This window comes from Bos javanicus, chromosome 7 (genome assembly GCF_032452875.1).
Source record: "Bos javanicus breed banteng chromosome 7, ARS-OSU_banteng_1.0, whole genome shotgun sequence".
NCBI classification, from domain to species: domain Eukaryota; kingdom Metazoa; phylum Chordata; class Mammalia; order Artiodactyla; family Bovidae; genus Bos; species Bos javanicus.
The window spans coordinates 38,557,939-38,585,880 of NC_083874.1; the positions used below are offsets into that span (position 1 = coordinate 38,557,939).

At 57.4% G+C, this 27,942-nt stretch overlaps 2 protein-coding genes and 1 long non-coding RNA gene across 4 annotated transcripts; 1 reads left to right on the plus strand and 2 right to left on the minus strand.

Annotated features, from left to right (window-relative positions):
* Positions 1 to 61: 61 nt before the first annotated feature.
* LOC133251086 (uncharacterized) lies at positions 62 to 2,250 on the minus strand. Its single transcript, XR_009737512.1, has 4 exons — positions 2,052 to 2,250; positions 1,140 to 1,270; positions 852 to 930; positions 62 to 556 (listed from the first exon to the last, which is right to left on the minus strand). It is a non-coding gene; the product is annotated as an uncharacterized LOC133251086 (long non-coding RNA).
* Positions 2,251 to 11,810: 9,560 nt separating this feature from the next.
* Positions 11,811 to 12,928, plus strand: PRR7 (proline rich 7, synaptic). Its single transcript, XM_061423084.1, has 2 exons — positions 11,811 to 12,225; positions 12,444 to 12,928. The coding sequence occupies exons 1-2, from the start codon at positions 11,814 to 11,816 to the stop codon at positions 12,839 to 12,841; spliced, it is 810 nt and encodes a 269-aa protein (XP_061279068.1). The 5' UTR covers positions 11,811 to 11,813; the 3' UTR covers positions 12,842 to 12,928.
* Positions 12,929 to 13,279: 351 nt separating this feature from the next.
* On the minus strand, positions 13,280 to 27,595 carry DBN1 (drebrin 1). Of its 2 annotated transcripts, XM_061423071.1 has the most exons (15): positions 27,275 to 27,595; positions 22,656 to 22,711; positions 21,955 to 22,067; positions 21,725 to 21,799; positions 21,497 to 21,643; positions 21,269 to 21,346; positions 20,883 to 21,034; positions 20,736 to 20,799; positions 17,367 to 17,426; positions 17,155 to 17,278; positions 16,281 to 16,418; positions 15,775 to 15,945; positions 14,738 to 15,420; positions 14,333 to 14,435; positions 13,280 to 14,163 (listed from the first exon to the last, which is right to left on the minus strand). In XM_061423071.1, the coding sequence occupies exons 1-15, from the start codon at positions 27,358 to 27,360 to the stop codon at positions 14,093 to 14,095; spliced, it is 2,121 nt and encodes a 706-aa protein (XP_061279055.1). In that variant the 5' UTR covers positions 27,361 to 27,595; the 3' UTR covers positions 13,280 to 14,092. The 2 variants fall into 2 exon arrangements, with proteins under 2 accessions (XP_061279055.1, XP_061279057.1); XM_061423073.1 differs by lacking the exon at positions 16,281 to 16,418 and having other exon boundaries at positions 27,275 to 27,585.
* Positions 27,596 to 27,942: the final 347 nt, after the last annotated feature.

Sequence of the window (27,942 nt, forward strand, 5' to 3'; positions counted from 1 at the left end):
GTCCAGGGATCTCCTTGTTTCCCTGGCCCTGCTGGAAGTGGGAAGGGGTTGGAAGTGGGGCTGGTGGAGGCTGCCCTTCCACCAAGGCCTAAGGGCCTCAGGACTGATCTTGGGGTAACCTCTCCAAACTCTGGTGGCCTTTGGGCCCCACGAGTTTCCTCAATGGGATGAGGCCTGAGGGGAAGAAGCCTTGGGTCTCCACTAGGGTATGGGTCTGACTGCCTGTGCTGAAGAGGCAGGCTCAGCTGGCAGTATCCTCCAAGACCAAGGCAGCCTGGCCACCAGTTGTGGGTTTGGAGCCGCCTGTGGAGTAGGGTGGGAGCTCCTGTTGGGAACACCTGCTCAGTCTTGTCTGGACACCTCCATGATTTGCCCAGGGCCGTACACATGTATTAGAGCCATTTCTCTGCTCTGCTTCTGAACCAGGAAATGTGGCTGGGCAGAAATGCACACTGGTGATGCTGCAAGTTAGGTCATGGCAGAGGCAGATGCAGACCAGCCATGTGGGCATCAGAATTCTCTGAAGGTAGCAGTTGAGCTGGGCCTAGAAGGAGACCTGCACAGAGACAAGAGTGACACCCTATTGACCACAAGTCTGTCCCAGACTACACAAACCTGTTCCTGTAACCTCCCAATAACTCCAGCCCCTGCTATAACCACCTATAAAGGTTTGTTCCTGGCCTTTGGGCCAGGTACCCAGTGCCACAGAGGCCACATGAGCTTTGCAGTTGGACAGCTCTGGGTTCAAGGCCTGCACAGGGTAGATAGGTATTAGTGTACAGAGGCCTCAGCCCAGCTCTGGGCAGGTGTGTGAGGGTAAGTGAATACCAGGTAGATGGGTAGGTCCATACCTCCTGATGGTGCTAGTGGTAAGGAATCTGCCTGCCAATGCGGGAGATGCTGGTTTGATTCCTGGGTCAGGAAGATCCCCTGGAGAAGAGAATGGCAACCCACTCCAGTATTCTTGCCTGGGAAATCCCATGCACAGAGGAGCTTGGAGCGCTATGGTCCAAGGGGTTGCAGAGAGTCAGACACGTCTGAGCATGCATGCATGCAAACCTCCCACCAGACTCCCCTTAGGCTAGGTAGGCACCCAGGGAACTTCTTGGCAAGGGTTCAACCCACTTTAAAGTTCTTACCACAGTGGATCCTTGGCAGAGGAAAGTTCCAGAATTCACTTACTAACAAGTCTTCCCCAAGTTCATGTCCCCATCCAGCTCTGTTGGAAACCCAGATGGAGATGAGGCCCCCTGCTAGCTTGGAACTCAGTCTGGTAGGCAAGCAGATGGGGGAACAGTGGGACTCAGTGTGATCAGCACTGTAGCAGAGATGATTCTAGAACTGCTGGGGCTAGGGCTGAGACTGAGGGCCAACACAAAGCAAGGGAGGAGGCCCCTTGTCACAGAGTTGTCCAGTTAGGACCCTCCAGGATACAGAATCATGTTCCCGGAAAAGGAGTCAGATGGGTGATCTGGAGCCTCTAGTGGGGCAACGGCTGGAGCCAAGTTCAAGGAGACTGCCATGCTGGGTTTTGAAAGCTGTGCTAGGATGTGGGGTCTCATCTGGAAGGTGGGGGAAGTCCTGAAGGATTTTAGGTGGTGGTGTTAGAGTGTCTGCCTAACATGTATAAAAGCACCGCATGTTTCCTTTGGGCAAACTCCTTAGTCTTCAGATGGGACTGGGCTGGCACTTGCTGTATACACATACACTTAGAGCATGTGACCCAGGGGGCACTGTCAGGGATCTTTGGTTGCAAGTGACAGCTGTCCTATAGCTAACTTAGAATGTGTTAAAATGATATGCAGGAGCTGAGAGAACCAGGACTTAGGCAGCTCATCAGGTAGCACAACCCCCAGAAGCAAGATGTTACAGCCATGTTTATGTCTTTGCACTACTGAGCTTCAAGGAGTCCAAATGGCCAGGCTGGGAATCTGCCCACTGTACCTCACGGGTACCTGATGGGGGTGTGGTGAGTCCCACAGTGAGATAAGGGTGCCCAAAGAAAAGGGAATGGATACTGGGTGACTGAACACATATCCCTTCGCCCGTACCTGGATTGGTTCACCTCTGTACACTTGGCCAAAACAAATCCAAAAGGAGCCTGGGGGATTGCCTGAACTACTGACGGACAGCCGGTGTTCTCAGTTCCTCTAGGGATGGATGGCTTGTGTCTAGAGCTGTGGGGTCAACCTCACCACCACATGGAGGCAGATTTACTTGAAAATGATGCAAGCAGAAGAAAGCTGAGTGGAGAGAACAGATAAATGCCTCATTGCATTGCTAGAACACCCGGAACCAATTGGGACCATAGCTTAAAATCCCCTGGACATTCCAGTTACAGGGAAAGTTACATTACACAAATAGGTCTTGAGGCTATTTGTTTTGAGGTTTTGTCACTTGCAACCCAAAATGTTCTGGCCAACATGAGTAGAGGATGTTTTTTGGAAGACCACCCTAAGTGTGGAGGAGAATTTGGACTGGAAACAAAGAACCCAATTAAGAGGCTGGGGGCCAGTCAGGATCAGACAGCCTAGGCAGTGGAGGCCCTGACTAGAGCTCCCTGAAGATGAACAGAGTCCCTGGAGGCCAGGTATACAGATCTAGCACTAGGTACTCCATGTGCTACTTCTTACTAGACATGTGGTAGTGTGTGCTGGGAACACAGTGCGCAGGGCCCTGAGCTGGGTTGTTGTTCAGTCGCTCAGTCGTGTCTGACTCTGCGACCCCGTGGACTGCAGCACGCCAGGCTTCCTTGTCCTTCATCATCTCCCTGAGTTTGCTGAAACTCACGTCCATTGAGTCAGTGATGCCATCAAGCTCTCATCCTCTGTTGTCCCCTTGCCCTGCCTTCAATCTTTCCCAGCATCAGGGTCTTTTCCTCTTCACATCAGGTGGCCAAAGTATTGGAGCTTCAGCTTCAGCATCAATCCTTCCAATGAATATTCAGGCTTGATTCACTGGAAGGACTGATGTGAGTTGGGAGTGGACCATATATTTGTAAGTTAGAGGTTCAGTGGGGTGCCTGCCTGCTCCAACTCCTGCCCAATGCGTGTGGTGCGTGCGGTGCCTGTCAGGATGTGACCGGGGCCAGGACATGTGTGTGCTCTCCGGGTTGAGCTGTGTGTGTGTGTGTGTGTGTGAGGGTTCTCCATCTCAGCCGTGTGTGTGTGTGTGTGGCTGTGTGTGTGTCAAGGTTTTCCATCTCAGCTGCTTGTCTCAGCATACTGTGTGTTCGGCGGACGACGGCCTGCACGAAGTCTGCCAGCGTGTGCCAGGTCCGGACAGCCTGTTGCCAGTTGTGTGGCGTGGTGTCAGCATTCCCTGCGCAGGGTGAGCCTGGTGCCCTTCCTGCTGAGTCTCGGATGCGGCAGGTGGGTTTCAGGTCCTCCGCCTTTCGCTCCCGGGACAGCCTCCTCGGCAGCTAGTGACGGGGGTGGGGGACTCTGCTGGCTGCCGCGCGCGCGCACGCCGGACTCGGTACGCGCCGTGTACGCGCCCGTGCGCGCGCCCCGCGGCTCCAGCCCAGCGCTCGGAGCCGCCTTCGCTGCTACAGTCAGCTCCCTGGGGCCGCCGCCTCCCCCGGGTCTGGGGCTCTATCCGCGGGGCCCGCGCCGCTCGCCCTGAGCCAGGAGGACGAGCTCAAGGAGGATGCCTGGGCCCGTGAGTACCGCGGCGGCGGGCCGATCGGGTTTGGAGCGCGGGCAAAAGATGGTCCCGGGGCTGAGCCCCTCCTTGCGGGCTGCTCCGCTCCCTGGCCCAGGGTCGCCGCCTCGGACCCCCGCCTCGGCCAGCCCCTCCCCCAGCCCAAAGCGGAGGGAGGGAGGGAGGGAGGGGAGAGGGAGGGCGCCAGTGAGCCGAGGAGTGGGGCGCGAGCCGCCGCCGGTTCGCTTGGAAACGGTTGCCACAGCAACGGGGTTGCTCTCCCCGGCAACGAGGCTGCAGGGCGGCGACGCCCCCTCCCCCACCTCACGAGGGGCCGCATCCCAGGGGCGCAGGGAGAGGAGGACTCTCCCTCTCGCGGTGGCGGGGGGAACTTCGCCCCTCTGGCCTTGTCAGGATGTGCCTGCCTCCACAGCCGTCGAGGGTGGGGGTGGGGGGCGATCGGCCCCGTGGGCACGAGCTGGCTCCCACGTGGCTACAGTCGTTGCAGCAGGGCTCCTGGGGTGGCAGCAAACGTGGGGGCGGCCCAGCCACTGGGCCTGCCATGGGAGGAGGAGGCAAGGGTCCGGGGTCCGTACCCCCGCCACACCAACCCCCCATTCCCTCCCCGATCCCCCCCCCACCCTACCGCACCCACCGCCAGCGAAATGGCCTGCCACGAGTTGGGTGCTTCAAAGGCGAAAGTCCCTACCAGGGTAGAGGAAAGATGCTCACCTCCCTCCTCCTCATGGCCAGAGCATGTGCCAAACGGTAGCTTGGGCTCACGGTGGGTCTCTCTGCTCCTCTTCTCAAGCCACATTCTCCAGGGAGGGGTAGGAGCAGCGTGGGCAGGAGCAAAGGACACAGCTGATCCAGGGAAGCTGAAGCCCAGGCCAAATGGGAGCACCCAGCCCATTGTCTGGATCACAAGTGTCCCTTTCTTGTCTGAGCACAAAGCCCAGACTGTGCTGGGTGGCATGCAGGTTGGCCAGCAGGCAGGCCAGCACCACATGGAGATGCCCTGTCCTCCAGGGGAGCTCCTCTGAGGGCAGAATGGCTGCTGAGTCAGAGGAAATGACCTCTGGCTCCCCTCCCAATCTCCCCTCAGTGGGCAGCTTGCTGGGGGAGAGAAAGGGCCCTCCTGCCAGCTCTCCCAGGCCTGACTCAGCAGATGCCAGCCCCGACCGCAGGCCTTGGACCCAATATCCCAGTGATCACAACCACCCTGGGGTCTCCTTTCCCATCCCGGGAGGTGTCCTGGGTATCACAGGTGACCATTAGCTAGGCATTTGAGGCAAAGATGCCCTTAGATGGGTGGTGTCCTAAGTCAGGCCTGAATCTCCCACAGGCAGAAGTGCCTTTGGAATTACTCACAGGCTCCTTTCATTCTGTTCCTGCTTTGTCGGAGACCTGTGTTGAGCGCTCTGCATCCATGATCTCCTTAGTCCTTACAACATTGTGCAAGGTAAGTTTATGATCCCCACTTTAAAGATGATGACTCCAAGGCTCAGGGAAGTGAAGTGACTTGTCCAAGGCTGAGCAACCAGTAAGTGGTGGAGCTAGTTTTCCAGTGTTCGTTTCTTTGCTGGTATGGCCCCTCTCTGCTGTGATATTGCTTCATACATCTCTTGTGACCCAGGCAGAAAAGAACTGTAGAGCCTTCTAGAAGGGCTTTCTTAACCTTCTTTCACATTCCTCCAATGAGGATATTCCCTATGTTTTAGGTCTTGGTACCCCTTTCCTTTTTCTGGCAATAGCAGCCAATAACTGCCAGGCTCCTCCAGATGCTCTATAGGACCAGCTACTGCCGGGCTGCCTCCTTCCCTCCCTCTCTCTATTAGAAGTTGAGCAGTGAGGGCTACCTCAGTCCCCTGGAAATCCCTGAGGCTCCATTCCTTGGTTTGTGGGCTCTGCGGCCTGGTCAGCTTGTAAAACCTTTGTGGTAGCAGAAGGAATTTAGCAATAATAGGCCCATGCACTGCTGGCCCCTGTGGGTGCTCAGTCTAGCTCAGGAGTTGGAAACCCAAATGGCTCCAGGGCCCAGGTGGACTAGGGCACTAATCAGCTGCAGTCTACGTCACCATGTGAGAATGTGGATTTGGTATGACCAAGTTGTCCAATTTTCAAGGTGAACCAGAAATCCAGACATTTATGTAAAAGTCTCCTGGTTTTTAAATGTTGATAACTAATCATAATATTTTTCAAAAAAATGATTATGGGTCAACAAACCATGTCCATGAACAGTGTCCAGCCTAAGTCACAAGGCTGAGACCTCTGACGCATGGGAAGGTGATGGCAGTTTTTGCTGGACTACCTCCAGGCTTGTGTACATGTGGCACCATGGCCAGTTAACACATTTGAACCTCTTAAGGCTGCAAGGTGCTGGCAGTTTCGTTTATCAAGTGTAGCTGTGTATGCTGGTCTTGAAGTATTTTCACATCCCACATCAATTCTGCTCCTCCCTTGGCACTGCCAGGCTGGTCTCATCATTTCTGTCTTATAGGTGAAGAAAATTCAGTTCAGGCATGGGAATAGCTGGGATGGGTTTACACAGCTGGGTAGAAGGAGGATTTGAACCCAGGGCTCCCTGCTCAGTGCTCTGTGTGTTCACCAGGTAGCCCCTCAAAGGAGGGTATAATCCCCTCTGCTTTCCCTCTACTCCCCTACTCCGAGCTGTAGCCACGTCCCTTGGAGGGGCAGATCTGAGAAGACACCAACCCACTAGGGCTCCCATCTCTTGTCCCATTTGCAGTTTCCCAAGCCCCGGGTTCCTGGCCTGGTGCCGAGGTTGGATCACAGAGACGCTGCCTGCAGGTGAAGGTGTCAAGCCAGTACCTTGGCCTCGCTGGGAATAAGGTTCTGGCCAGCTCCATGCCTGGCCAATGGTGGCAGCTGGGACAGTTCCTGTCACTTCTTTCTGGTTTCAGTTCATTTGTCTTGGTGTGAAAGGAGTGTAAAAATGTCACCAGTGCTTCCCTAAAATGACCTTCCTGCCAGGTTCTACAGTTCCCTGGATTTCATAAGCCCATAGGCTACGTGGGCCTGAAGTGGCCCCAGCTTCCTGCCTGTAGAGTGGGGATGACAGCAACTCCCTCCTGCCTTGGAGAAGGAAATGGCAACCGACTCCAGTATTCTTGCCTGGAAAATCCCATGGACAGAGGAGCCTGGCGGGCTACAGTCCATGGGGTCGGTCACACAGAGTCAGACAGGACTGAAGCGACTTAGCATGCACACATGCTACCTTTACTTCCCAAGGTGGTACAGTGGTAAAGAATCTGCCTGCCAATGCAGGAGACTCGGATTTGATCCCTGGGCCAGGAAAGATCCCCTGGAGTGGGAAATGGCAACCCACTTTAGTATTCTTGCCAGGAAAATTCTATGGGCAGAGGAAAGTTCAATGGACAGAGGCTGCAGTCCATGGAGTTGCAGAGAGTCAGACACGAATGAGTGAGCACCCTCCTGCCTGAGGCAATGAATATAAAGAGGTTAGCAGGGGACTTGGCATATGCAGGGAGGGCATGCAGGACAGGTGAGTGGTCACCTTTCCTACCCCACCCTCATTCTATGCACCACACTCTCCTCCCTCTCTCCTCTTGTGACCCAGAGCCCCTTGCCTCTTTCTACCTCAGAGCCCTTGGTACACATCTTAATCTCCACATAGACTTTTCCATTTATTCATGTAGATGTATGTATCCTCAGCTTGTTTATAAACCTCCCTGTGAGGGCTGAGAGCTGGTGATAGCTTGGTTATCAGTGATGTTTTGGTGAATGGGCAGCATGTCCCAGGAATGAACTGGATGCAGACCTAGCTCTTGAGATGTTCCTTGTCAGACAGGTAAAAGACCAAACAGGTAACTGAACACCTCCAGTTACTCCTTCAACAAGTGGTTTTTGAGCTACCATATGCCAGATGATGAAGACAGATGTAGCCCTTGTGATGCACGCAGGCGACTACAGAACACTGTGATCAGTATCGCTGGGCTTCTCAGCCATCCCTGGGGTGTGAGGGAGCTGGACGCTGACACGTCCAGGGTGGTGACAGGTGAGACCAAGAGGCTGAGGAGCAAGAGCTGGGGCGAGAGCAGTGCGGCCGTGTTGCAGCTGGGTTCATAGAAGGCCTGGGGGAAACAGGCAGTGTGGAGAACGGCAGGCCAAGCAGGAGCACTGTGTGCAGAGAAACTGGTGGCCATGGTAATGGAAGCCCAGGTGAGAGAGAACAGTGGCTTGGCCAAGCCAGCAGTGACAGGGGGACAAAAGGAGGTGGACAGATGAAGACACACAACAGTGAGGGTTAAAAACAACAGGATTTGGCAGATGGTGTAAATGGAGGGCTCTTTGCGGAGATAAAAGAGCCAGCAGCAGATCTTTGGGGTCTAAGGTTAGGGTGCTGGAATTCTTTATGCAGAGGAATAGTGCGGGAGGTATGCACAGCAGTGTACCAGGCCCCAGAGACCATTAATCTGTCTGAGCAAAGTGTTCTCATCTGTCAAATGGGCAGAATGCTCCCCTAGTTTATAAGGTAACTGAGAGAAAACTCTGCAGCATCCAGCCCTGGGGCGCACACCTCTGTACCCTCAGCTCTGAAGCTGTGGGCAGCAGTGCTCATGTTTTGGGGTGTCTCTAAGCCCTTTGCCTGGATTAGCTCACTCTTCTCCACTAATGAGGAAACTGACACAACGTGGCATCCCCCCCGCCCCCCAGGCTCACTCCCATCCCCCCGCTGTGCTCCCAGTGAGAGTATGGCCTAAGAAAACCCTACAATGCAATATACTCAGAAACTCCACAAAGAAATCAAGATGGAATCCTGAAAAATGTCTAAATAACCCACAAGAAGGTAAGTAAAGAGAATGAGGAAACAAACCGAAAGCAAATCATAAAACAGCAGACTGAAGGATGAGCCTGGCTGAAGGCTCTGCTCCCAGCACACAGTCGGAGTTGGTATTTACTAAGGACCAGGCATGTGTCTGCAGGGGATGGAGAAGGTGAGCTGCTGTGAGCAACAGGCAGAGGGTCTGCATCTGAAGGGCTTCCGAGACCCACCAGGAGTATGCATGAGGCGTGAAGGGATAAAGGAATAACCCTTTGGAAAGGCTTTGAGAAACTTGGCTTAGGAAAAGCCCTTGGAAAAGTCTGAATGAATCCTTTGACATTTATATAGTGGGCACCTACTGTGAATTAGATGAGATGTTACTGAGCAACTCCCTCTAGACCAGGAGGGAAGCTCAGGCAGGATTCCTGCCGTCTGGGCCTGCTGGACCACCAGGATGAAGCAGCAGCCCCAGAAGCATTTGTCATTGCTCCCCTCCACACTGGGCACTGGAGTCAGTGTGAGGTCAGAGGGCCAACTCGGCTGAGACTGTATGCAGACTTTCTCTCTCAGAACCACAGTGGCCAAGTCTGTAAAATTCAGCGATAGTTCTGTCACTTGGCTGGTATTTAGCTAAATAGAAGTAAAACTACCCTCCAAGGCCTGTCTACTGCATGTCAGGGCTTGTTCTATGCCTCTTCTATGATCTTACATGATCATATGTGATGATCACGTCTTACATGATCTTCAGCACCACTTCTCACTGGGGGTCATATCCATTTGATAGACTAGAGAGGCGACAGTGGCACCTAGCAGATCTTGGGTTTGGCCTGTCTGTGCCTCTAATGCCAACGAGCTGAGCTAGACCCCTCAGGGCAGTCCCTGTCCTTTGTTCCTTATTAACCCTAGAGCTGCCATTCCACCTCTCTTTCACCCTGTAGCCTTTTCCCACTCTTGAACAGAGGGCTGGTCAGCAGAACTACCAAGTTTTGGTGAGAAGGTACAGAAAGGTGCATTTTGACTATAGGCTGGCCAGTGTGGCCAGTGTCCCCCCACAGGTACCAAATCTCCTGTACTGAGTGTTCACACATACTTATTTACGTCTCACTCATCATTTAGGAGAGAGTTTTCAACACAGACTTTGGATTCAGAGTCAGGCTAAATCCTAGCTCTTCCCCTTATTAGCTGTGTGACCTCGGGCAAGTCATTTCCTTTTCTAAGCCTGTCTCATCCATCAGATGGGCATGACCCCCACAGTAGGAAGGTGGTATTGATTACATAAGATTATTCTGCATGGAAGGAGTCTAAAACGAGGCTTCACACAGCAGACAGTCCTTGGCATGTATTTCTAATTCAGCTAAACTCCATCACCTCCAGCCCCAGAAGTGCTTCTGTGACCCAGAGCTGTTCCTGCCCTGCAAGCCAAGGAGGTACCTAGTTAGTGCCAGCTTCATCAGAGCACTCCTGAAAATTCCTGTGGGCTCAGGAAAAGGAGAACAGATTTAATTAACCCCAATGACTGGCAGCATCGTGTTTTTATCTGGGCTGCGTCGCCATGGCAGCCTCATGGTGGGGTTGTGAAGGGGGCGGGTGAAGCTATTGTTCCTGCCGTTATCTGTTCTGGAATGGAGGCCCAGGAGAAAGGGACTGGCACGGGCACTAAGGGGCACATGGCACAAAGCAGCCAGGGAGTCAGACAGGAGCCATCTGGGGAGAAGGGTGGGATATACTGGGCGGCCTGGCTCCCCCCCACCCCCCACCACTTGCTCTCAGACCAGTCTAAGTTTAATGTGGGGTCCTCAGCTTGGGCTCAGGCTCACTGTGACACCCAGAGCTGAATACATGTGTGCCTTGGCTGGGCATGCTGAGGATGGGGGGCGGGGAGTCCAAAGAGACCCACAAAATAGCTCAGGAGGCAGCACTCTTAACACCTCAGGCTAGGGTTTTGTGGCCAGGGTTGGATTCAAATTATGGAAACGTCACCTGCCATCCACACAGCTGCTAACTGTGTAAAATCTGTGAAACAGGAATAATTCATTACCCCAAAAGGTTACTGTATGTGAAACGCCTTGGATGTGAGGCATTCAAGAAGAGCTCATTCCTGTTCTGAGGGGGTGGTGAACAGTTGCCTGCCACTGTCCCTCCAAAGTCAGGGCTCCCCTCCTACATACCTCTTACAATGCAAGGTTCCCCTCTCAACCCTGGCTGTGGAGAGGAGGTGGACCTGGAAGTGCCCATCTGGAGTGATGTGGGCCCAGGCGGTACCGATTACTTGAGCTAGTTTTCCTACCCTCTGCAGAGAGGGAAAGGAATTGGGGGAAGGGACATGGCGGCCTGGAGCTAGAAGGGCAGGGCCAAGTCGGGCTGCGCATGGGTAGGAGGCTCGGGAAGCGGAGACCGAGATGGGATTCAGCGAGCGGAGGCGCTTAAAGGAAAGGAAAAGAGGGAACGGCCCACGCTCGGCGGCATGTTCAGCTCAGACAAAGACAAGCTGGTAGCACGCAGTAGCCACTAAGAACCGTCCGCCTGATCCCCCCTACAACAGCTGAGACAACCAGGAGGCCGCGGTGCGGGCCGGAATGTTCCAAGCTCTGGGTAGCCAGGTTTGGGAGCACGAACAAGGTCTAGGACGCCAGACGTTGCCAGGTGCGTATGCACAGGCTGAAGCTGGGCCCCGGCGGGTTGCTTGTGGGGCCTAGGAGGTGAACCACCTTTTCCCCGCCGCAAAGCAACCGCGCAGTGGCTCCCCTTCAGCGGCCTGGGTGTCTGCCTATGGTTAGACTGAAGCCCTTTCGGGGCTGGGGTACCCTGCACCCGCGAGATGCGGATGGCGAATCTCTCAGGAACACTGAAGCCGAACCTGGCCTTCGCGCGCCTCCTGCTGGCCGGCCTGGAATCACCTCGGATGGGAGGCTGCGGCGGTGGCAGCCGGGTCTCAGATACGGGAAAGCCCTACCGGGGAAACCTCGGGCGTGACGTCATCCCTGGTGACATCACCGGGCCCCCGCGCAGTGCGGGGGTTCCGCAGAGGCTTCCCCGGGATTGCGCAGGGCACCCGCGCGGGCAGGGAAGTCGTCGGGGGCTGCAGCGCGCCTTCACCGCGTCCCGTGTCTGTCCTACAGGTTCCACGCGGTCCCGGGTGAGGCCTGCCAGCGCGCCTGCCGGCGCCATGGGAAGGAACGGGCGCCGCTGCTGCTGCTGCTCCCCGCCGGCGCGCGCACGACTTGAGCCCAGCTGCGGGCAGCCCCCGGCCGCGGGTCCTCGAGTGACGCTGGCGGCGTCTGGGAGCTTGGCGCGGGCCCGGGGCCACGTCGAGGAACCCATTGTCCAGTGAAGCAGCCGAGGACCCGCCGCCCGCGCCGCCGCCATGGTTATGTCCCAGGGCACCTACACGTTCCTCACGTGCTTTGCCGGTTTCTGGCTCATCTGGGGTCTGATCGTCCTACTCTGCTGCTTTTGCAGCTTCCTGCGCCGCCGCCTCAAACGGCGCCAGGAGGAGCGGCTGCGTGAGCAGAACCTGCGCGCCCTTGAGCTGGAGCCCCTTGAGCTTGAGGGCAGCCTGGCAGGGAGCCCCCCGGGCCTGGCGCCCCCGCCACCCCCTCACCGCGGCCGTCTTGAGGCGCCGGCGCACGCCCACCAGCACGTGCACGTGCACCCGCTGCTGCACCACGGGCCCGCGCAGCCACACGCGCACCCGCACGCACACCACCACGCGCTGCCGCACCCGCCGCCGCCGCACCTATCCGTGCCGCCCCGGCCTTGGAGCTACCCCCGCCAAGGTGAGTACCGCGTGCGCCAGGGGGCGGCCGGGCTCACTAGGGTGGTCGAGGCCTCGGCAGGGGGAGGGCTCGCTGCCGTCCCGCGGGGCTTCCATGGGACAGCCTCTCCAGCGAACCTAGGAAGAGGGAGCGGGCTGGATCTGGGGTTGGCGGCTGGCCGAGGTTTCTGCAGGAGGCTGAGTTGGCCTCACACCCGTGGATTATTTCCTACTCCACAGCGGAATCGGACATGTCCAAGCCTCCGTGCTACGAAGAGGCGGTGATGATGGCCGAGCCGCCGCCGCCCTACAGCGAGGTGCTCACGGACACACGCGGCCTCTACCGCAAGATCGTTACGCCCTTTCTGAGCCGCCGCGACAGCGCGGAGAAACAGGAGCAGCCGCCACCCAGCTACAAGCCGCTCTTCTTGGACCGGGGTTACACGTCGGCTCTGCACCTGCCCAGTGCCCCACGGCCCGCGCCGCCCTGCCCTGCGCTCTGTCTGCAGTCGGACCGCGGCCGCAGGGTCTTCCCCAGCTGGACCGACTCAGAGCTCAGCAGCCGAGAGCCACTGGAGCACGGAGCTTGGCGCCTGCCGGTCTCCATCCCCTTGTTCGGGAGGACTACAGCCGTATAGAGGGCGCCCGGCGTCCCGAGCCCCACCCGCGGACTCCTGGCCTGATTGCGGGGCTTTTTAAATGCTTCCCTTGGACTGCGGAGGGGGGGGGGGGGGGGAGAGGGAGGGATTTCTTACCCCGTTTGTTACATTTTGAGGATAATAAAGGTGTGTGATCTGGTTTAGTACAAGCGGAGGGGGCACCCACTGCTTGCGGCCAAGGTTCTGGTGGCCAGGTGTGGCCGGCCTCATCGGCCCAGAACTAACAAGCTGTAGAGCTAAAGCTGAGGTCAGCCTGCTCCAAACCTTTGGTTGGTTCCCCCTAGAGCCTCATACCCCACTTTCCTTGGGGCCTTGGTGAGGGCGCCCTCGCAGCTTTGAAGGTAGCAAGAGTTGGGAATGGGGTCGGGGCAGGCGGCCCACCACGGATCAGCCCCTGGAGGCCCGGAGCAGCAGGCCTGAAGGGATCTGGATTTCTTTATTAACAGACATGAGCACGACCTGTTACAGAAGTTTGTGCTTTCCAAAAAACAGTTACTGAACGTGAAAAAGGAACCCAAGCAAAGAGGGAGGAGATGGAGAGGGGCCACCCATAGCCCTGACCTGAATCACGCCTAGGGCCTCCAGCCTGGGACCTGCCCAGCAGGAGGGGGCAGGAAAGGGCTGGGAAGCTGAGAGGCCCCAGCTAGGCCTGCTTCTCTTCCTTTGGGCCAGGTGGGGAAGGGTCAAGAGAAGGGTAGGGAGGGGTGTCCCAGGGAGCCAGAGCCCACGAGCCATTTATTGCCATGTTTTAAAATTCGTGCAAAATATCTGAAGCCCTGGACAGAGAATACAAAGTGATATTTTTTCCAAGAAACAGAAAACTAGGAAAAGAGGTGGGGGGAACATTTTCCCACCAAAACTTCCCCCCCACGCCAGGCCCCAAGCAAGGTGAGGCCTCCACCCCGGCCAGGTGAGTGAGCAGGGAGGACTAAGAGCTACAATCTGGACCGGGTGGTAAGGGGGTGGAATTTGCAACAGCGTCTCAACTACCAACGGGAGGAAAACCAGTCAACTGTACAAGTCTCCTATCAACTTTAAAAAAAAAAAAAAGAGAAAAGCTGTAAAAGTAGGGCCCTGTGGGTAGGGATGCGGCCAAGTCCCCAGCCAGGGCCAGAATCCAGAGTAGGTGCCAGGCGGAGCTGCTGCGAGTGCAGGCACTGTGGACCATCTGGCCAGAGACGGGGCAGGTGGGCGGCCCTGGCGAGGGCAGCCTAAGGGCAGGCACCACTGCTAGTCACCACCCTCGAAGCCCTCCTCCTCTTCCGGTACTGGGTCTGCATCCCAGCAGGTGATGTCGATTTCTATGATGTGGGGAAGGGAAGGGAGTTAGGATGGCTCAGCAGATCCATGTCTGTGTCCATCCCAAACCCAGCGAGCTGTCCCAGCTGTGTATGGGGGAAGGGCTGCCTGGCCACACTTGAACGCAGCACCCCCACCCAAATTCCTCTCCATCATCCATCCCAGCACTACCTGGAGGCTTGTTGTAGAACACAGGAGGCGGAGCCTTTGCACATAGCTCTTCTGATTGGACAAACTCCTCCTCCTGTGATTGGCTGAAGTACCCCTCACTGGCCTGCAGGAGAAAAGCTCCAAGTCACTGGGCCCCACCCAGCAGGACTAGGGCTGACCTACCAGGCCTGAGCTCGTTTCCCCAGCAACCAGTGAGTCCATCAGTGGTTGCCAGGGAAACACAGATGCCTACCCTGGGAATAAAAGCAGAGCTGGCCCATGGAGGGGAAATGAAATAGCTTCCCCCCAACAATGTGGGTCACAGAGAAAGGGGGCAGGGTACTGCTGCAAGCCTGAGGAACCAAGGGTCAGCCCTCTGCTCCAGCCCTGACTACTTTCCCTCCCATCAGGTAGCCTCAGCCCCACCTGGGTCCCCTCCTTCTGGGTGGTCTCGCCATTGGTCAGCAGGTGGGGCTCTGGTTCCAGCTCTGGCTCCAGCTTCTGATCTAGCTCTTCTAGAGCTGAGGGCAGAGTTGGAGCCTGGGGGGCAGCCAGGGGCTCCCCTCCTACTTCCTCCCCTGGGTCACAGAAGGTGGCTGGCGGCTCAGGCAGCTCATCAAAACTGAGAAGATTGGCACTGCCTTCTCCTGCTGGCAGCAGTGGCTCCTGAGCCACCTCATCCAGCAGGGGCACCTCCGCCAGCATGACTTCGGCACCTGAAGGTGGTGTGGGGGCCCGAGGCTCAGCCTGGGGTGCAGAGGCCCCTTCCCCATTGCCTGGCCAAAGGTCAATGAGGCTGGCAGCGGCAGGGGTGACGGTGTTAGCTACAGCAGTGTCAGCCACGGCAGTGTCGGTTTCAATGGCATCAGCTACTGGGCTGTCGGCTGCAGAGGCTCCAGCCATGGCAGGCTCTAGAGAGGCAGCCAGGTCTGCCTGCTCTGTAGATGCCACGAACATCAAGTCCTCCTCCATGGGGCTGCCTTGGCCCTCGGGAGGCTCCGAGGCCTGAGGGGACTCCTCCAGGGGGCCAGCCCTGGCCTGAGGGGCTGCTGCTCTGGCTTCCTTGCTGGTCTCTTCACTATCCAGGCTGAGGCTGGGCTCCTGGGTCTCTGCTGAAACAAAGACAGAGGAGACGTGTGATCAGCTCCCAGGAAAGGATGCGGGCCCTGGGCAGCCACAAGAGAGTACCCTGCTTACCCACTGAAGAGTTCAGGAAAGAAGGCCTCCACTAAGACTTCCATGAAAAGTGCCTTCTAACGCCCACTGGCCCCTGCTGCCCCTTTACCCGCAGTCTTTAAACTGCTCAGCAGCCCTGGGAGGAAGGCCCAGTCCCCACTCCAGGGAGACCCTGAGGTCCAGAGAAGGCAGGTCTGACCAGGACTCGTCCCTGCCCCAGCCACTTTCAGGGCCATAGAGCAGCCACTTGGAGTTCCCAGTCCAGGGGCTAGGGCCCCCTCACATACCTTGGGCTGCTGGGGGTGGCGGCGGCAGTGGTGGAGGCTGTGAGGACGTGACCTCATCCAGGGCCCGCTCAATCTGCTCAGCAACAGGGGTGGAGGCCGTGCTGGAGTCAGAGGGGCTCCGGGCAGGGAGAGGGGTAGGTATCATCCTCCGGTGGCTGTCCAGGTGGCTGCCTGTAGGACAGAAAACCCCAGGCTGATCAGTTAGGGCCAAGGAGCCAGCTAGAAATAGGACTGTCCAACTTGGGGCCTGGCCAGCCCCTCCTTTCTCGAGTCTGGGTGGGGGCTGGGAGCTCCCCAGGCCCCCCAGGGGCTAGACCACAGCTCCAGACCCTGCAAGCCAGGCCCCCGGAGGGCCAGTACCCCTTCAGGGCCAGGGGAAAGAAGCAGGCAGTACCTGCTCTGGGGATAAACACCAGAGATCAGCGATCAGGGGGAGAGGCAAGGGGGCTGCTGGGAAGCGGGGCCCTCCTTACCCCCTCCCGCAGAGGCCTGGGACTGCTACCTACATGGGAGGGAGGAAGAGAGGTTTGGGGTGCGGTGACAGGTGATATAGGGAAAGGGAGTCCGTGGAGGGGAGGAAGAGGAAGAGGAGGAGGAGGAAGGCCCACTGTCCGATGCCTTTATGAAAGGGCAGTACGGACGACCTGCCAAGAGAGACAGACAGAGAGAGAGAGACAGAGGACAAGAGAGGGTCAGTCTCCCCCACCCCCATCCTGAGGCCTCACCCACCCACAGGCCAGCCCTGGTTGTCCAAGCTGCCTTCAGCCAGGGTGCACATTCAGCCAAGCTGGACCAGAGCCTCAAGCCATCAGACCACTGCCACCAGCACCAGCCACACATAGCAAAAAGCCTGACACATCATGATGTGGCCAGCCTCCCAGCATCTGGGCAGCGCATGCCCAGGAACAGCCTGTCCCACCCCTAGAGCCCTAGCACTTGAGCCAAGCACACGGAAGGGGCAAGCAGGCCAGCAGACAGGGAGCAGAAAGGTGCTTCAAGGAGTAGTGGAAGCCACACAGGGAGAACCCAGACAGGGAACCCGGAGTACAGCTCCAGGCTGCTCAATCTCAGGACAGGATGAGGCCCCACTCCCCATGCACCTACAGTTCTTCAGATAAGACAAGTTCAATCCCAGCAGGGCCACTCACTGCAGCCAGGGGGATCCCTCAGCCCCAGATGGCCTCTAGTACCACCCACTGCTCAGACCAGGCCCTGCTGGAGCCCTTCTCAGCCCTGCCACCTGGAGGCGGTGGGTGGAAGCACATGTGATGCTCGGCCTTGGCTTCTCCAGGGGGTCCTTGGGCAAGGAAGGTCCCAAAGAGGCTCAAGACCAAAACCTGAGGAGTAGGGGTTGGGTAAGGGTGTGGGAGCTGGGACTACCTGGTCGGTGGTTGAAGGGTGAGGGCACATCGCAGCTGCCTGCGGAGGCCGATGCGACTCTTTCCTGCTGCTTAAAGAACTCCCGTGGATTATCAGGTCGCTGGGCAATAATGGCTGCTGCCTCCTGGGGGCACACGGATAGTCAGGCCAGGCGGGACCTGATTGAGGCAGCCGGGCCAAACTCAGATGCCTGGTGCCCCCACAGTGCTCACCTCTACCTCTGATTCTGACTTCTTCATCTGGGTCTCTTCCTCCTCATCCCGCTGGTCACCCTGGAAACCAAAGGGATGGTGTTCTGAGCACCCCACCCCCACAGGAGCTCTGGGCTTTCTTACAGCCCACTTCTTTCACTACCAGAAACCACTTTCACGACCCAGTCCCACAGCACCTTCTATCTGCAAGGTCCTCAGCTGCCTCATCTCCAGTCCAGTCAGGCCCCTGGGCACCCAGGGCCATCCAGGAACACTCCCAGCTTTGTAGCTAACTTTTCTCGAACCTCTTAACCCAGTGTCTGGCCAACCACAGCCCCATCCGTGCAGCCTGAATCTTGGTATCATGACTGAGGCTTCACTAGTCCCCTGCCTCCTTGCTCTTTCCCTCTATTTCTTTCTCTATAGACTCTGAAAGGATCTTTCCAAAACATTAATTAATTGCCATCACTTAAAAATCATGAATCTGCCTGCAATGCAGGAGACCTCTGTTCAATCCCTAGGTCGGGAAGATCCCCTGGAGAAGGAAATGGCAACCCCCTCCAGGAGTCTGGCCTGGAGAATTTCACGAACAAAGGAGCCTGGCCGGCTTCAGTCCGCGGGGAAGCCAACAGTCGGACACGACTGAGTAACTGTTACTCACTCACTCACTCAAAAACCAAGTTTCTTACTGAAATCAGGGTGTTCAGCTTCTTTTGAAAATGCCAGCAGCCCTGGCAACACAGGCCTGTGTGCCCCAAAGCAGCTTTCAACTAGAATTGCAGTGCAGCAGCCTCAGTTTGCCACAGTCCCCACCACTCCCTGCTACCCTTCACTTGCTGTTTTGGGGCTACAGCCCCAGGAGTAAAGATAGGTGTGGGGGTCCTTGGTTGGGCCTCCCCTCTCCCTGCCTGATCCAGCCCATCATCTCTCCCAACACTCCCCTCCTGCCCTGACTCGCGCACACCCTGTGAAATGCAGACATCAAGTCCTCAGCACAATGGAGCTGTAGGTCCTGTAACAGGCGTACAACTTCCCAACTCTGTGCCTTGGCAGAGGAAATGAATCTCTCTCCCCACGTGCCTGACCCCCACCCTGGGTCCAGCTCTTCCTGCTTCCGGCCTCAGCTTTGGCACAGCCTCCTGGGGAAGGGGCCCTTGGCCCATTCAGGTCATTTCCTTCCCTGGGCCCCCATGAGGTGTTCCAGCCATATACTGATTACACTGTGTCATAATTTCCTGTTTCTGGATCATCTCCCCACCCTCTGAGAACTTATGTGTGTGAGTGGTCAGCCTGACGTTCAGTGGTATTTGTTTCCTCAGTTGACCTAACCACACCAAAAGCCCCAAGAGGGTTGTCACCCTAACCACCACTTCTTGTCTCCCAGAATGAAGTCTAAACTCCTCCTCTGACCTCACTCTCTCCTCCCAAATTTCCAAGGGACTCCAGTCAAGCTCTTTGCCTTCCCTCAAAACATACATCCCACCAGCCTCTGCTGCTATGCCACCCCTGCCTAGTGCCACAGGATGAGGTTCCTCTGCCTCATTCAAAAAAAGGACCAGAGGCAGCTTACCACAAAAACCTTAACTACCAACAATGTGAGAAGCACGGAAACAAAGCAGAGCTGGGGGTCAGAGAGACACCAACACAGTAACCGGAAAGGTCAACGGGGCTGCTGTGCTTCAGCATCTTCAGATAAATGAACTCCTAGTATCCCAGGCAAAAAGGGAACTCACATAAGGAAGGCAATTCTTATCAGAAGGGAGAAAGCGGAGTACCTCAAGTCAAAAGAAAGCATTTTACGGTTGTAAATTCCAAAGTTTCTTGTGTGAGACCTTCCTCAGGGGACCTGAAGCTGCAGGGTCACCACAGTGACCTGTTAAAATACCAACTGTCATTGTCACATGAGCCATACTTGAAGGGCCAGATGAGACTATAAAATAACGGTGTACCACTGTAAATCTTTGCCTGAAGCATTGGTAATTGGTGAAGATAAGTGATCAAGTCAAAGGCTCACTAAACTATTGTTTCTACTTTTGTGTGCACGTGTATGTGGAATTTTCCGGAAGTTTTTTTTCCCAAAAGACCTTGCTCTGAATGGATAAACAAAATCTGGTATACATACACTACGGAATACTAATAGTTTTCAAAAGGAAAGACATTCTGACACAGAGATGAAGCCTGAAGATGCTAAGTGAAATAAGCCAGTCATAAATGGTCCCCTCATACGAGGTACGTAGTCACATCACAGACACAGAAAGCAGGTGCCAGGGGCTGAGAAAGGTGACAATGGGCAGTTAGTGTTTAATGGATACGAGGTTCAGTATGGGAAGATGAAGAAAATTCTGCAGATAAACAGTGGTGACAGCTGTACAAAATAAATACACTTAACGCCCTGGAACGATACATTTAAAAATGGTAAAGATGGTACCTTTTATGTTATATACCTTTTGCTACAGTTAATTCATCAGTTAATTGTAAAAGGGCCTTGCTCATCTTGCTCTCCACCATATTTCCAACACCAGCACGTGGCAGGTGGCAAGGGTTTGTTGAATGAATGACTTTGGAGCTTACTACCCACACATTCTTTCCACCCTCTAGGGGCTATGTGAGTGGAATGATCTATGACAGCCATTAATGCCAGTGCTGCAGGACTGTCCTCCCACCTCCCTCCAGCCTCCTGTGGGTGTGACCTTGAAGTCTGCTTGAGTCCCCACGGCCCAACAGCTACCCACCACAGTCTCAGTCCAGACAACTACTGCCTACTTCCTGTCCCAAACTGTACCATGCTCAGCACTGAATGATCTTTGCTATTTCTCAAATGTTAAAATTCAATTCAAAGCGTGAAGATCTGTCTCCACTGTGGTTGTGAAAGGGTCAATCCACGATGATCCTAGGGCCATCCCAATGTTTGGAAGTTCAGCCAAGTACCCCTGGAATAAGTGCCTGCCCTAAAGGAGACACTACACATATGTGTATACAGATGTTCAGAGCATCAGCCCAGATTCTTTCAGTGGCTCTACAGCATTACTACAATGGGGACCAGGCCTCAAGTCCCATTAAATACAGGAAGCATGGCTAATCTACCTTGAGCCCCTCAAGTCCTGCTGGAAGTGGGCAGGAGAAGCCTGGTCAGTGAGGGTTTGGGTCAACGTAGATTTTCTCTTTCAGTCTAAACTTCTCCAAAGAGGTCTCTTCCCACAGCCAGGGGACAGAACCCCACATGATCAGGGGTCAGGCCTGACATGGCAGGACATCCCATGCTGATGCAGGGGTACCCTGAATGCCCAGCACTGTCCCCAAGACTCTGACTATCCCCCAAGGGGCCCAGTAATTCAGGGACCATCCCCATTTCCCAGACCAGGAAAGAGAAACCATGGGCTAAGAACTTACAAAGATAGATTGCTCCTTCAACCGCCTCTTGGCCTCCTCAGCCTCTAAAGTCTGTTGTTTCCTCCTGGAATGAAAGGTGCAGGCAAACCCTTAGGACTGGCCGCCATAGGGCCGTGGCCCAAGGTGGGGGTGGAGCAGGGGGCACACCTGTGTTCCTCAATCTGCTGCTCGCGCTCCCGATATCGACGCTCCCGCTCCTCCTGCTCCTGCCGCTCCTGCTCCATCCGCTCTTGCTCAAATCTGAGTCTCTCATCCAGGGCCTTCTTCCGCTCCTCCTCTTTCCTCAGTTCTTCCTCTTTCTATAGCCCCCCGTGCCAAGGCAGTGCAGGCCCTGAGCTTGTGGCCCACCCCACCCCACTCCACCCCCATCCCTGACCCAGGCTTCTGTGAATTCAGGGGCTTTCAGTGTGGGAAGCACATGGGACGGGCCCTGCTGTTGAAGGGAGGGACTTTAGGAGAGGAGCCAGAGCAGCCCCGTGGGGTCAAGACAGGGAGGAGCCGCCCAGCCAGCAGGCCAGGGTCAGGGTCTGCACCTTGGCCTGCTCCCAGAACTGCTCGCGGTTAATCCGCTTCATCTCCACAGCCGCATCAGTCTTCTGATAGGTGGTGCCCTGCAGAGTTCAAGGGGCCCGGTGTGAGTGCAGCCCACAGGCCAAGTGCTCGGGAGCACCCCTCTGCCCCCCCACGAAACAGTGAGGACCGAGAGGGTACTGGCCAGTGGAGCACCAGGCAGGGCCAGCCCACCAGGGGAGCACACTGACCACCGGCTCGGCATTCTCGTCCTCACGGAGCCGTAGTCGGTGCAGCACAGGGCTGGAGAGCCGCGCCAGCCCATTAGAGAGCCGCTGCCCGATGGCGCCCGCGTCGATGTCTTCCACGCTACTGGCATTCACGATCACGTCGACGCCCTGCCGCAGGAAGAAGGCAGGTTCAGGCAGCCAGTCCCCGCGCCTGTCGCCAATCCCCGCAAGCCCTGACCCCACACACACCTGGAAGAACTCGGCCACCTTAGCCACGTGGCTGGCACAAGCACATTTGCGGGCATCAGGTACATCCTCACCAACCTGCAAAGTCGCAGCAAAGGGGAACAGGGAAAGGACAAGAGTTAGGGGCAGGCTGAGGCCTGGAGCTCTCTTCCCGCAGCATCAGTTAGTGGAGTGGGATGAAGTAGAACCGTTCTGGGGCCCTCAGCTCCCCTCCCCAGCCCACCAGTGCATACCCAGTTGATGAGCACGTATTTTGGCAGAGCAGCCTGGGAGTCCTTGACACTGCAGAAGCCATACATCACCCTCTGGTTCTCAAAGTGGCCGGAGAGCTCCTGCAAGCCGCCATCTGGGGGAATCAGGAGGGTTGTCAGGCCCAATCTCCTGAACCCCTCCCCCACAAAGGGCCTGGAATCCAAAGCAAGCACTCCTCTCGTGGGCTCTGCAGACACCTCGAGAGATCTACAAGCCCCAGAGTTCTGTGCTGGTGTGAAAGAGGCAGCAGGCAGGTGCGAGTTTTGCCTTTTAATTCCCCAGGACCTTGGAGAGCTTAGGATGTGTTCTTCACACATCAAGTCTCACGCGGTGCTAGCACCCACTGAGGTAAATTAAAACCTTTTTAGGCTCTGAATAAAGTGGGGTGATCCAGGCCATCCCTGTCAGGCCCCTTCCCACCTAGCTGTGTGACTTTGGGGAAGTCACACTCCTTCTCTGAGGCTTTGTCTTTTCATAATCAAACAGGAAACCAGTCTCCCTCCCTCCCCACCCTAGGGATCTTAGGGATGATTGGAGGAAGGACACTTGCCAGACAAATAATGGTCTGCTGGACGCAGGCAAGCAAGCATCGAAGTGGCCTGGAGCCAGACGGGTGGGGAAGAAAACAACCCAACCGGAGGAGGGGGCGGGAGGAAGACAAAGGAATGGCTGGAATTCTTACCTCCTGATGCTGCAAGCTTGAGGTCATCTGAGCCATCCTCATAAGTGTACAGAGCCCTGGGGAGAGGGAGGGGTGGCTCGGAGAACTGTCAGGGCTCAGGCAGCCAATTTTGGGTGGAGATGGCTCTGGGGGGGTAGGAGGGACACAGAAGGGGCAGGACAGGAGGGGGGATTCCAGCCTAGCACTTAAGCCTTATCACCATGACAACAGAGCTAAGCACCATTTCAGGCTGGAACTCAGTGGGGGACAGTTTGGGACTCGATGGAGGGAGGCTTGGATCAGGTGGAAAGCAGGCAATGGGGAAGGAACTGCTGGCCAGTGGCTAGCTTCCAGTAAGTCAGTGTGTTGCGTCCTCGGAGCCCTGGCCCTAGCAGCCTGCAACCCAGCCAGTGGTGTGAGATGGAGATTCCAAGGCGACGGGTTCCTTGGGTTCCCTGGTTACCGTTCCCTGGCTACAGCTCCTCATCCCCCATTGGTGGTTGCCAGGAACCTACCTGGCGCGTGCCTCGGTACCCACTGCCCCTCCCCCCACAGCAAGGGGGGAGGGGCAGGGAGAGAGAACCTGGTGCTGTTCAGCTCTGGGCATCCCCCTGGTAACCACGGCAACCCAGCAATTGGCACGCGACTGGCCCACCCAGCTGCATTCTCCGGAACACAAAGGACCCCGGGGACACACCCTCATCCTCAATCTCAGACTCTCTGAAATGGGGATGAGGTCACCATGGCCACTCTTGCCTGGACTCTGGCCTTTGGGCGGCGGCGCTTTTTTGGCCTTCCAGCCCTAGGCTGCCTCTGCCCTAGCTGAGGTTCTGGTCTCCGGGGACTGCTGGCCTTTCCTTCCCTCTCAGCTCCGGCAGAGAGCTGACCCAGCAGCCTTCCTCCTCCCTAGCTTTTTCTCCACAGGTAGGAGTGGCTCAACATCCATTTTACACAAGGGAAGAGAGAAATGTCTCCTTCCGAGGACTCACTTGGAGGAAGACCGGCTTGGGGCCAAGAAGAAAGGCCGGAGGGGCAAGGAGGCTCAGCCCCTCCCTCAAGCTCCCTTTCCCTGACTGCCAAGGCAGGGTGCTAGGAGGAGGTGGGGGGGAGGAGACCAGCAAGATGCAAGAGAAGAGCTAGGAGACAGGCAAAAACGGAAGACAAGGGAAGGGAGGGACGTGAAGGGATGGAGAGAAAATGAAGGCGCGGGGAGGGAAAGGGGTGGGAAGGAAAGAGGGAGGAGAGAAGAGAGGGGGAGGGAGGTGGGAGGTGGAGGAGGGCGGAAGGAGCGCCTGGTCCAGGCCCAGCCCCATGAGGTCAGCACAAGTCACTGCCAAATGGGCCCCAGCCCCTCCCAGCTTCTCAGGATCTCTTCCCTCCTAAAAGGGACACAGGTGGGCTGTGGGGCCAGAAACTCCCCATCCAACTGTTGCCTGGGCCCCAACCCTGGCAGCTGCCTTCTCCACACAGCTGTCCCACCACCTGTCTGGCTGCCCTAAGCTGCCACTGCGAACAAAAGGCCCTCAGAGAAGGAGGATCTGCCCCTTTGCATCCCGCAGCTGGGAAACTGAGGCAGGACTCCACGACTCGTTCCCAGACACTGCACTAGCCATCAAGTCACACTTCCCCGGCCTGACTTGTCAGACTCTCCCAGGCTCTCTGTGGCTCTTCCCAAGAACACCCCTTCCATTCTTTACTCCTTGTCTACCCACCTTCAGTCACCTTTCTGTGCTGCAGCCCTGGCCCTTACCTGGTGAAAACCATAGCTAAGTTCAAAGATTTCAGCAGGCCTTCATCCCTGAGCTCCACCCCACCTGCCTTTCCAGCCAGACCTCCATATCCATACCATACACTTGGATCACACTGGATGGGTCCCTGATGTCCAGCACAGTTCTGGGCATTTCCCACCCTGGAGCCTTTGCATGAGTCTCCCTTCACAGGAAGGCCAGACCTGCTTCTCCATCCCATGCCCACCCTTGACTGAAATCCCTCAGGGACCCAATGCCAGCTCCCCAGGAAGCCTTGCCCTGCACTGCACCTCCCTCCCCAGGATGCTTACCACACCCCAGCAAGGATGGGAAGAGGCACCTAAAGCTGCCTGGGATCTCACTAGATCTGTGCTTCTCAAACTCATTTGAGGTGACCTGAACTTTGGGGGGGTTGGAGCTGATGAAACCGAAAGGGGGTGGGGGGCAGGACTCTACACCTCCAACCCCTGGAGATAGACACCGTTCCAAACCGTAAGCTTCATGAAGATGGGACACTTAACTCAGACTTTCAAGACAGCACAGAGCAGCTCTAGTTGGTATTTGCCATCTAGCAACCATCTCAGCCAGAGAAAGTAGACTGGGGTGAGTGGGAGATGGAATGTAGCAGATCCAGGAAGATTCTGGGTTGAGCTGAGGATGGGGGCTGCAGGGCAGGTGGATTCCTCAGGACAATTACACTCTCAGGATATTAGAACTGGAAGGGCCTTGAGCATCGGGGTATGGTTGAGCCCAACTCCCTCTCCTGCTTGTCAACAGGAGCAGGGACTCGTGTGGTGATACAGTGAGTCAGGTCACGTCCAGGGTAACACCAGTTCTTCTCACTACACAATCTGACTTCCATGGTCCCCTGCTCCCAGCATCAGGCAGCAGTCTATTCCAGAGTAAGTCACCTGGGTGTGACCTCCCCGACCCTTACTCCCTACTCAGAGAAGGGCAGTGCCAAGCCCCCTTTGCCCAGATGGTGATTTTATCCAAGACACCTTCCTCCAGCCTCAGTGCAGGGTCTGCTCCTGAGTCTGGAGACCCCACTGTACCCTGGCTCTGTGCTGGGTGCTAGGGGCCCTCATGTCCTTGATGATTCTCACATTCTTTCTACCAAATGTTTATCTGGGCCCTTGGGAGTGAGCAAATGTGTGTATGTGCGAGGGTGCGTGTGTACATCTGTGAGTGTCCCACACACAACCCAGATCGGGGCGGGGGGTGGGGGGTGACGCACGCCAGTGATGAATAATAACTCGCTTGAGCCACATGGATGCTGCTGGGTGGTGGGAGCCCAGGCCTCCGCTGAGCAGGATGCGGGCCAGCAGTGGTTGTGGGAGCTCTGCTTTTTGGAAGGTGGGGGGAAATGGGGTGGTGATAGGCAGCAACCCCAGACTGAAGAGCATTCTGAGGTGGGTTGTGCCTCTCTCCAGGCACGGCCCAGATCCCAAGGCCAGCTCCTCCACCAGGCCAAGCCAGCCACTTGCCCTCAACTCATCCCATGATCTCAGCCCCCCTGGGACAGGGCTGGGACAGAGGGTGGGCTGCCTGCCTGCTTAGCCCATCTTGGCCTCGCCTGTGACTGACCCGCAGGACACGAGAGCTTGCTTGTCTCCCTCGTCCATCCCTCCAGGCCTGGCCGCCCGCCAGTGCTGCAGTACTGTGGCATGGATGCCTGGCCATCTTGTCCCCTCCTCCAGCCCCCAGGTCAGTGTCTTCCCAGCATGAGGGTGAGGCCAGCCCAAGTGTGGTCCCTCAGATCTTCCTTCACTTTGTGTTTCCTGCTTGCCAAGGGGAGAAAAGGCCTAGGGAAGAGAATGGGCACTTGCCCCAGGAGAAGAGTATTCCGGGGAGATGATGGTTCCTGAATGGGGCAGTGTGGAACCCCTTGGCTTTTCCGCCACTCTGGGGACTCCAGCCCCAGAGCAGGTGGTCCGTCCCCACCCACCACCTAGGGGGAGACAACAGCTGGGGAGGGGAGAGAGGGCAGCCCAGCTCCTCCAACCCCGCAGTAGCTGAGAGCCCCTTGCCACTGGGCCACCAGGCCAGGGGCTCCGTGGATCTCCTCCCCCACCTCATTCTTCTCAGAAAACTCCCTCCACTCTTTCCACAATGGTCCGCCTGGGGGATCCCTCCCAGGGACCCCACTTGGCACTCTAGGCAGGCAGTTCAGTTCCTCTGGCACGTCCCAGCCTGGGTGCCTAGTCCCTGCAACCCTCTTCGCCTTGGGGAGAAGACTTAGCCCTGCCTCCTCGACCCCCGAGGGGAACAGGAGGCACTTGGCGGCGGTGGCCGTGTGGCAGTGAACGTCTTTCCATCACACCCCAACTCCAAGAGGCCCCCCGGTGGGCGGGGCGCCCCGGCCCCCAGCCCGCTCCGCTCCGCTCCTCCCCCGCCCTAGCTTTTCCTTTGTGCGGTGGCCCGCTGGGCTGGGCCGGGTAGACAGCTCTGGCTCTGCCGGTTCGGTCCCCGCCCGCTCGAAGGTGTCGAAGGTGCCCTTGGCCTCCCGGTGCACACCTGTCCCCTGCCGGGGCCCAAGGCGAAGAGGAGCGGGTGGAGGAGCAGTTCTGCAAGGCCAGGAAGCCCCAGGCCACACATCTGGACCCTGCGTCTCTCAAGCCTGCGTCCAGCCACCAGCGTTCCCACCGCGCGGCTGGGGCCGCCTCCGGGTGCTCGGGGACCGCGGGTGCCCCGCCTGGCCCGGCCCGGCCCCTCCCCCGGCGCGCACAAAGGCAGCTCCTCCCTGGCCCTCCCGGGCCGCTGCAGCATTTCGGGGTCTCCTCCTCCCTCCCGGCTACGGGGCGGCGGGGCCGGGTGGAAACAAAGGCGCGGCGGCGGCGGCGGCGGCGGCGCGGGGACAAAGGGGCTGAGAGGCGGGGGCGGGGGGCTCACCAGTCGGCCGCGCTCTCCTCCCGAATCACTTCTTCGTACGCCGCCAGCAGCTCCAGGCGGTGGCCACTGAAGCTCACGCCGGCCATGCTGCGGGCCGGACCGAGGCCGAACGGACAGACGCACGGACGGACGGACGGAGAAGGAGGGAGGGAAAGACCGAGTCGCCGCGCCGCCGCCTCGGAGCCTCTGCAGCGTTGCGAGCCGAGCGAGCCAGCGGCCGGGGGAGGGGAGCCGGCCGGCGGGGGGCGGGGGGCGCTGGCTCCGCCCGGCTCGCTCCCTCCGCGCGCTCGGTCCTAGCGCCGCCCCGGCCCGGCCCAGGGGGAGGCCCGCCCCCCTTCCCGGCCTGCCCCGGGGCGCCCTCACGCCCTCGCCCCCAGCCCCTGCGCGCCGCGCCCAGGCGGGTCTACCACTCGGCACCCGGGGGCCGTTCTTCCCACGTCCCAGTTCTCCCCTGTGGGGTCCCCAGCCACAAACCTTAGGACCTCCGTTCCCGCCCCCCGCCTTGATCCCCCTCTCCCCATCCCCACCTCACCAAGCCCTATCCAGGCCCAACCAACTTCAGCCCTCTTCTTTCCAACTCCCTGTCCCAATCGAAAATCCATTCCATTCCAATCCGGCCCAGCCCCACTCTGTCCTTCATTGATCTCCCTCCACCCCAGCCTCACCCC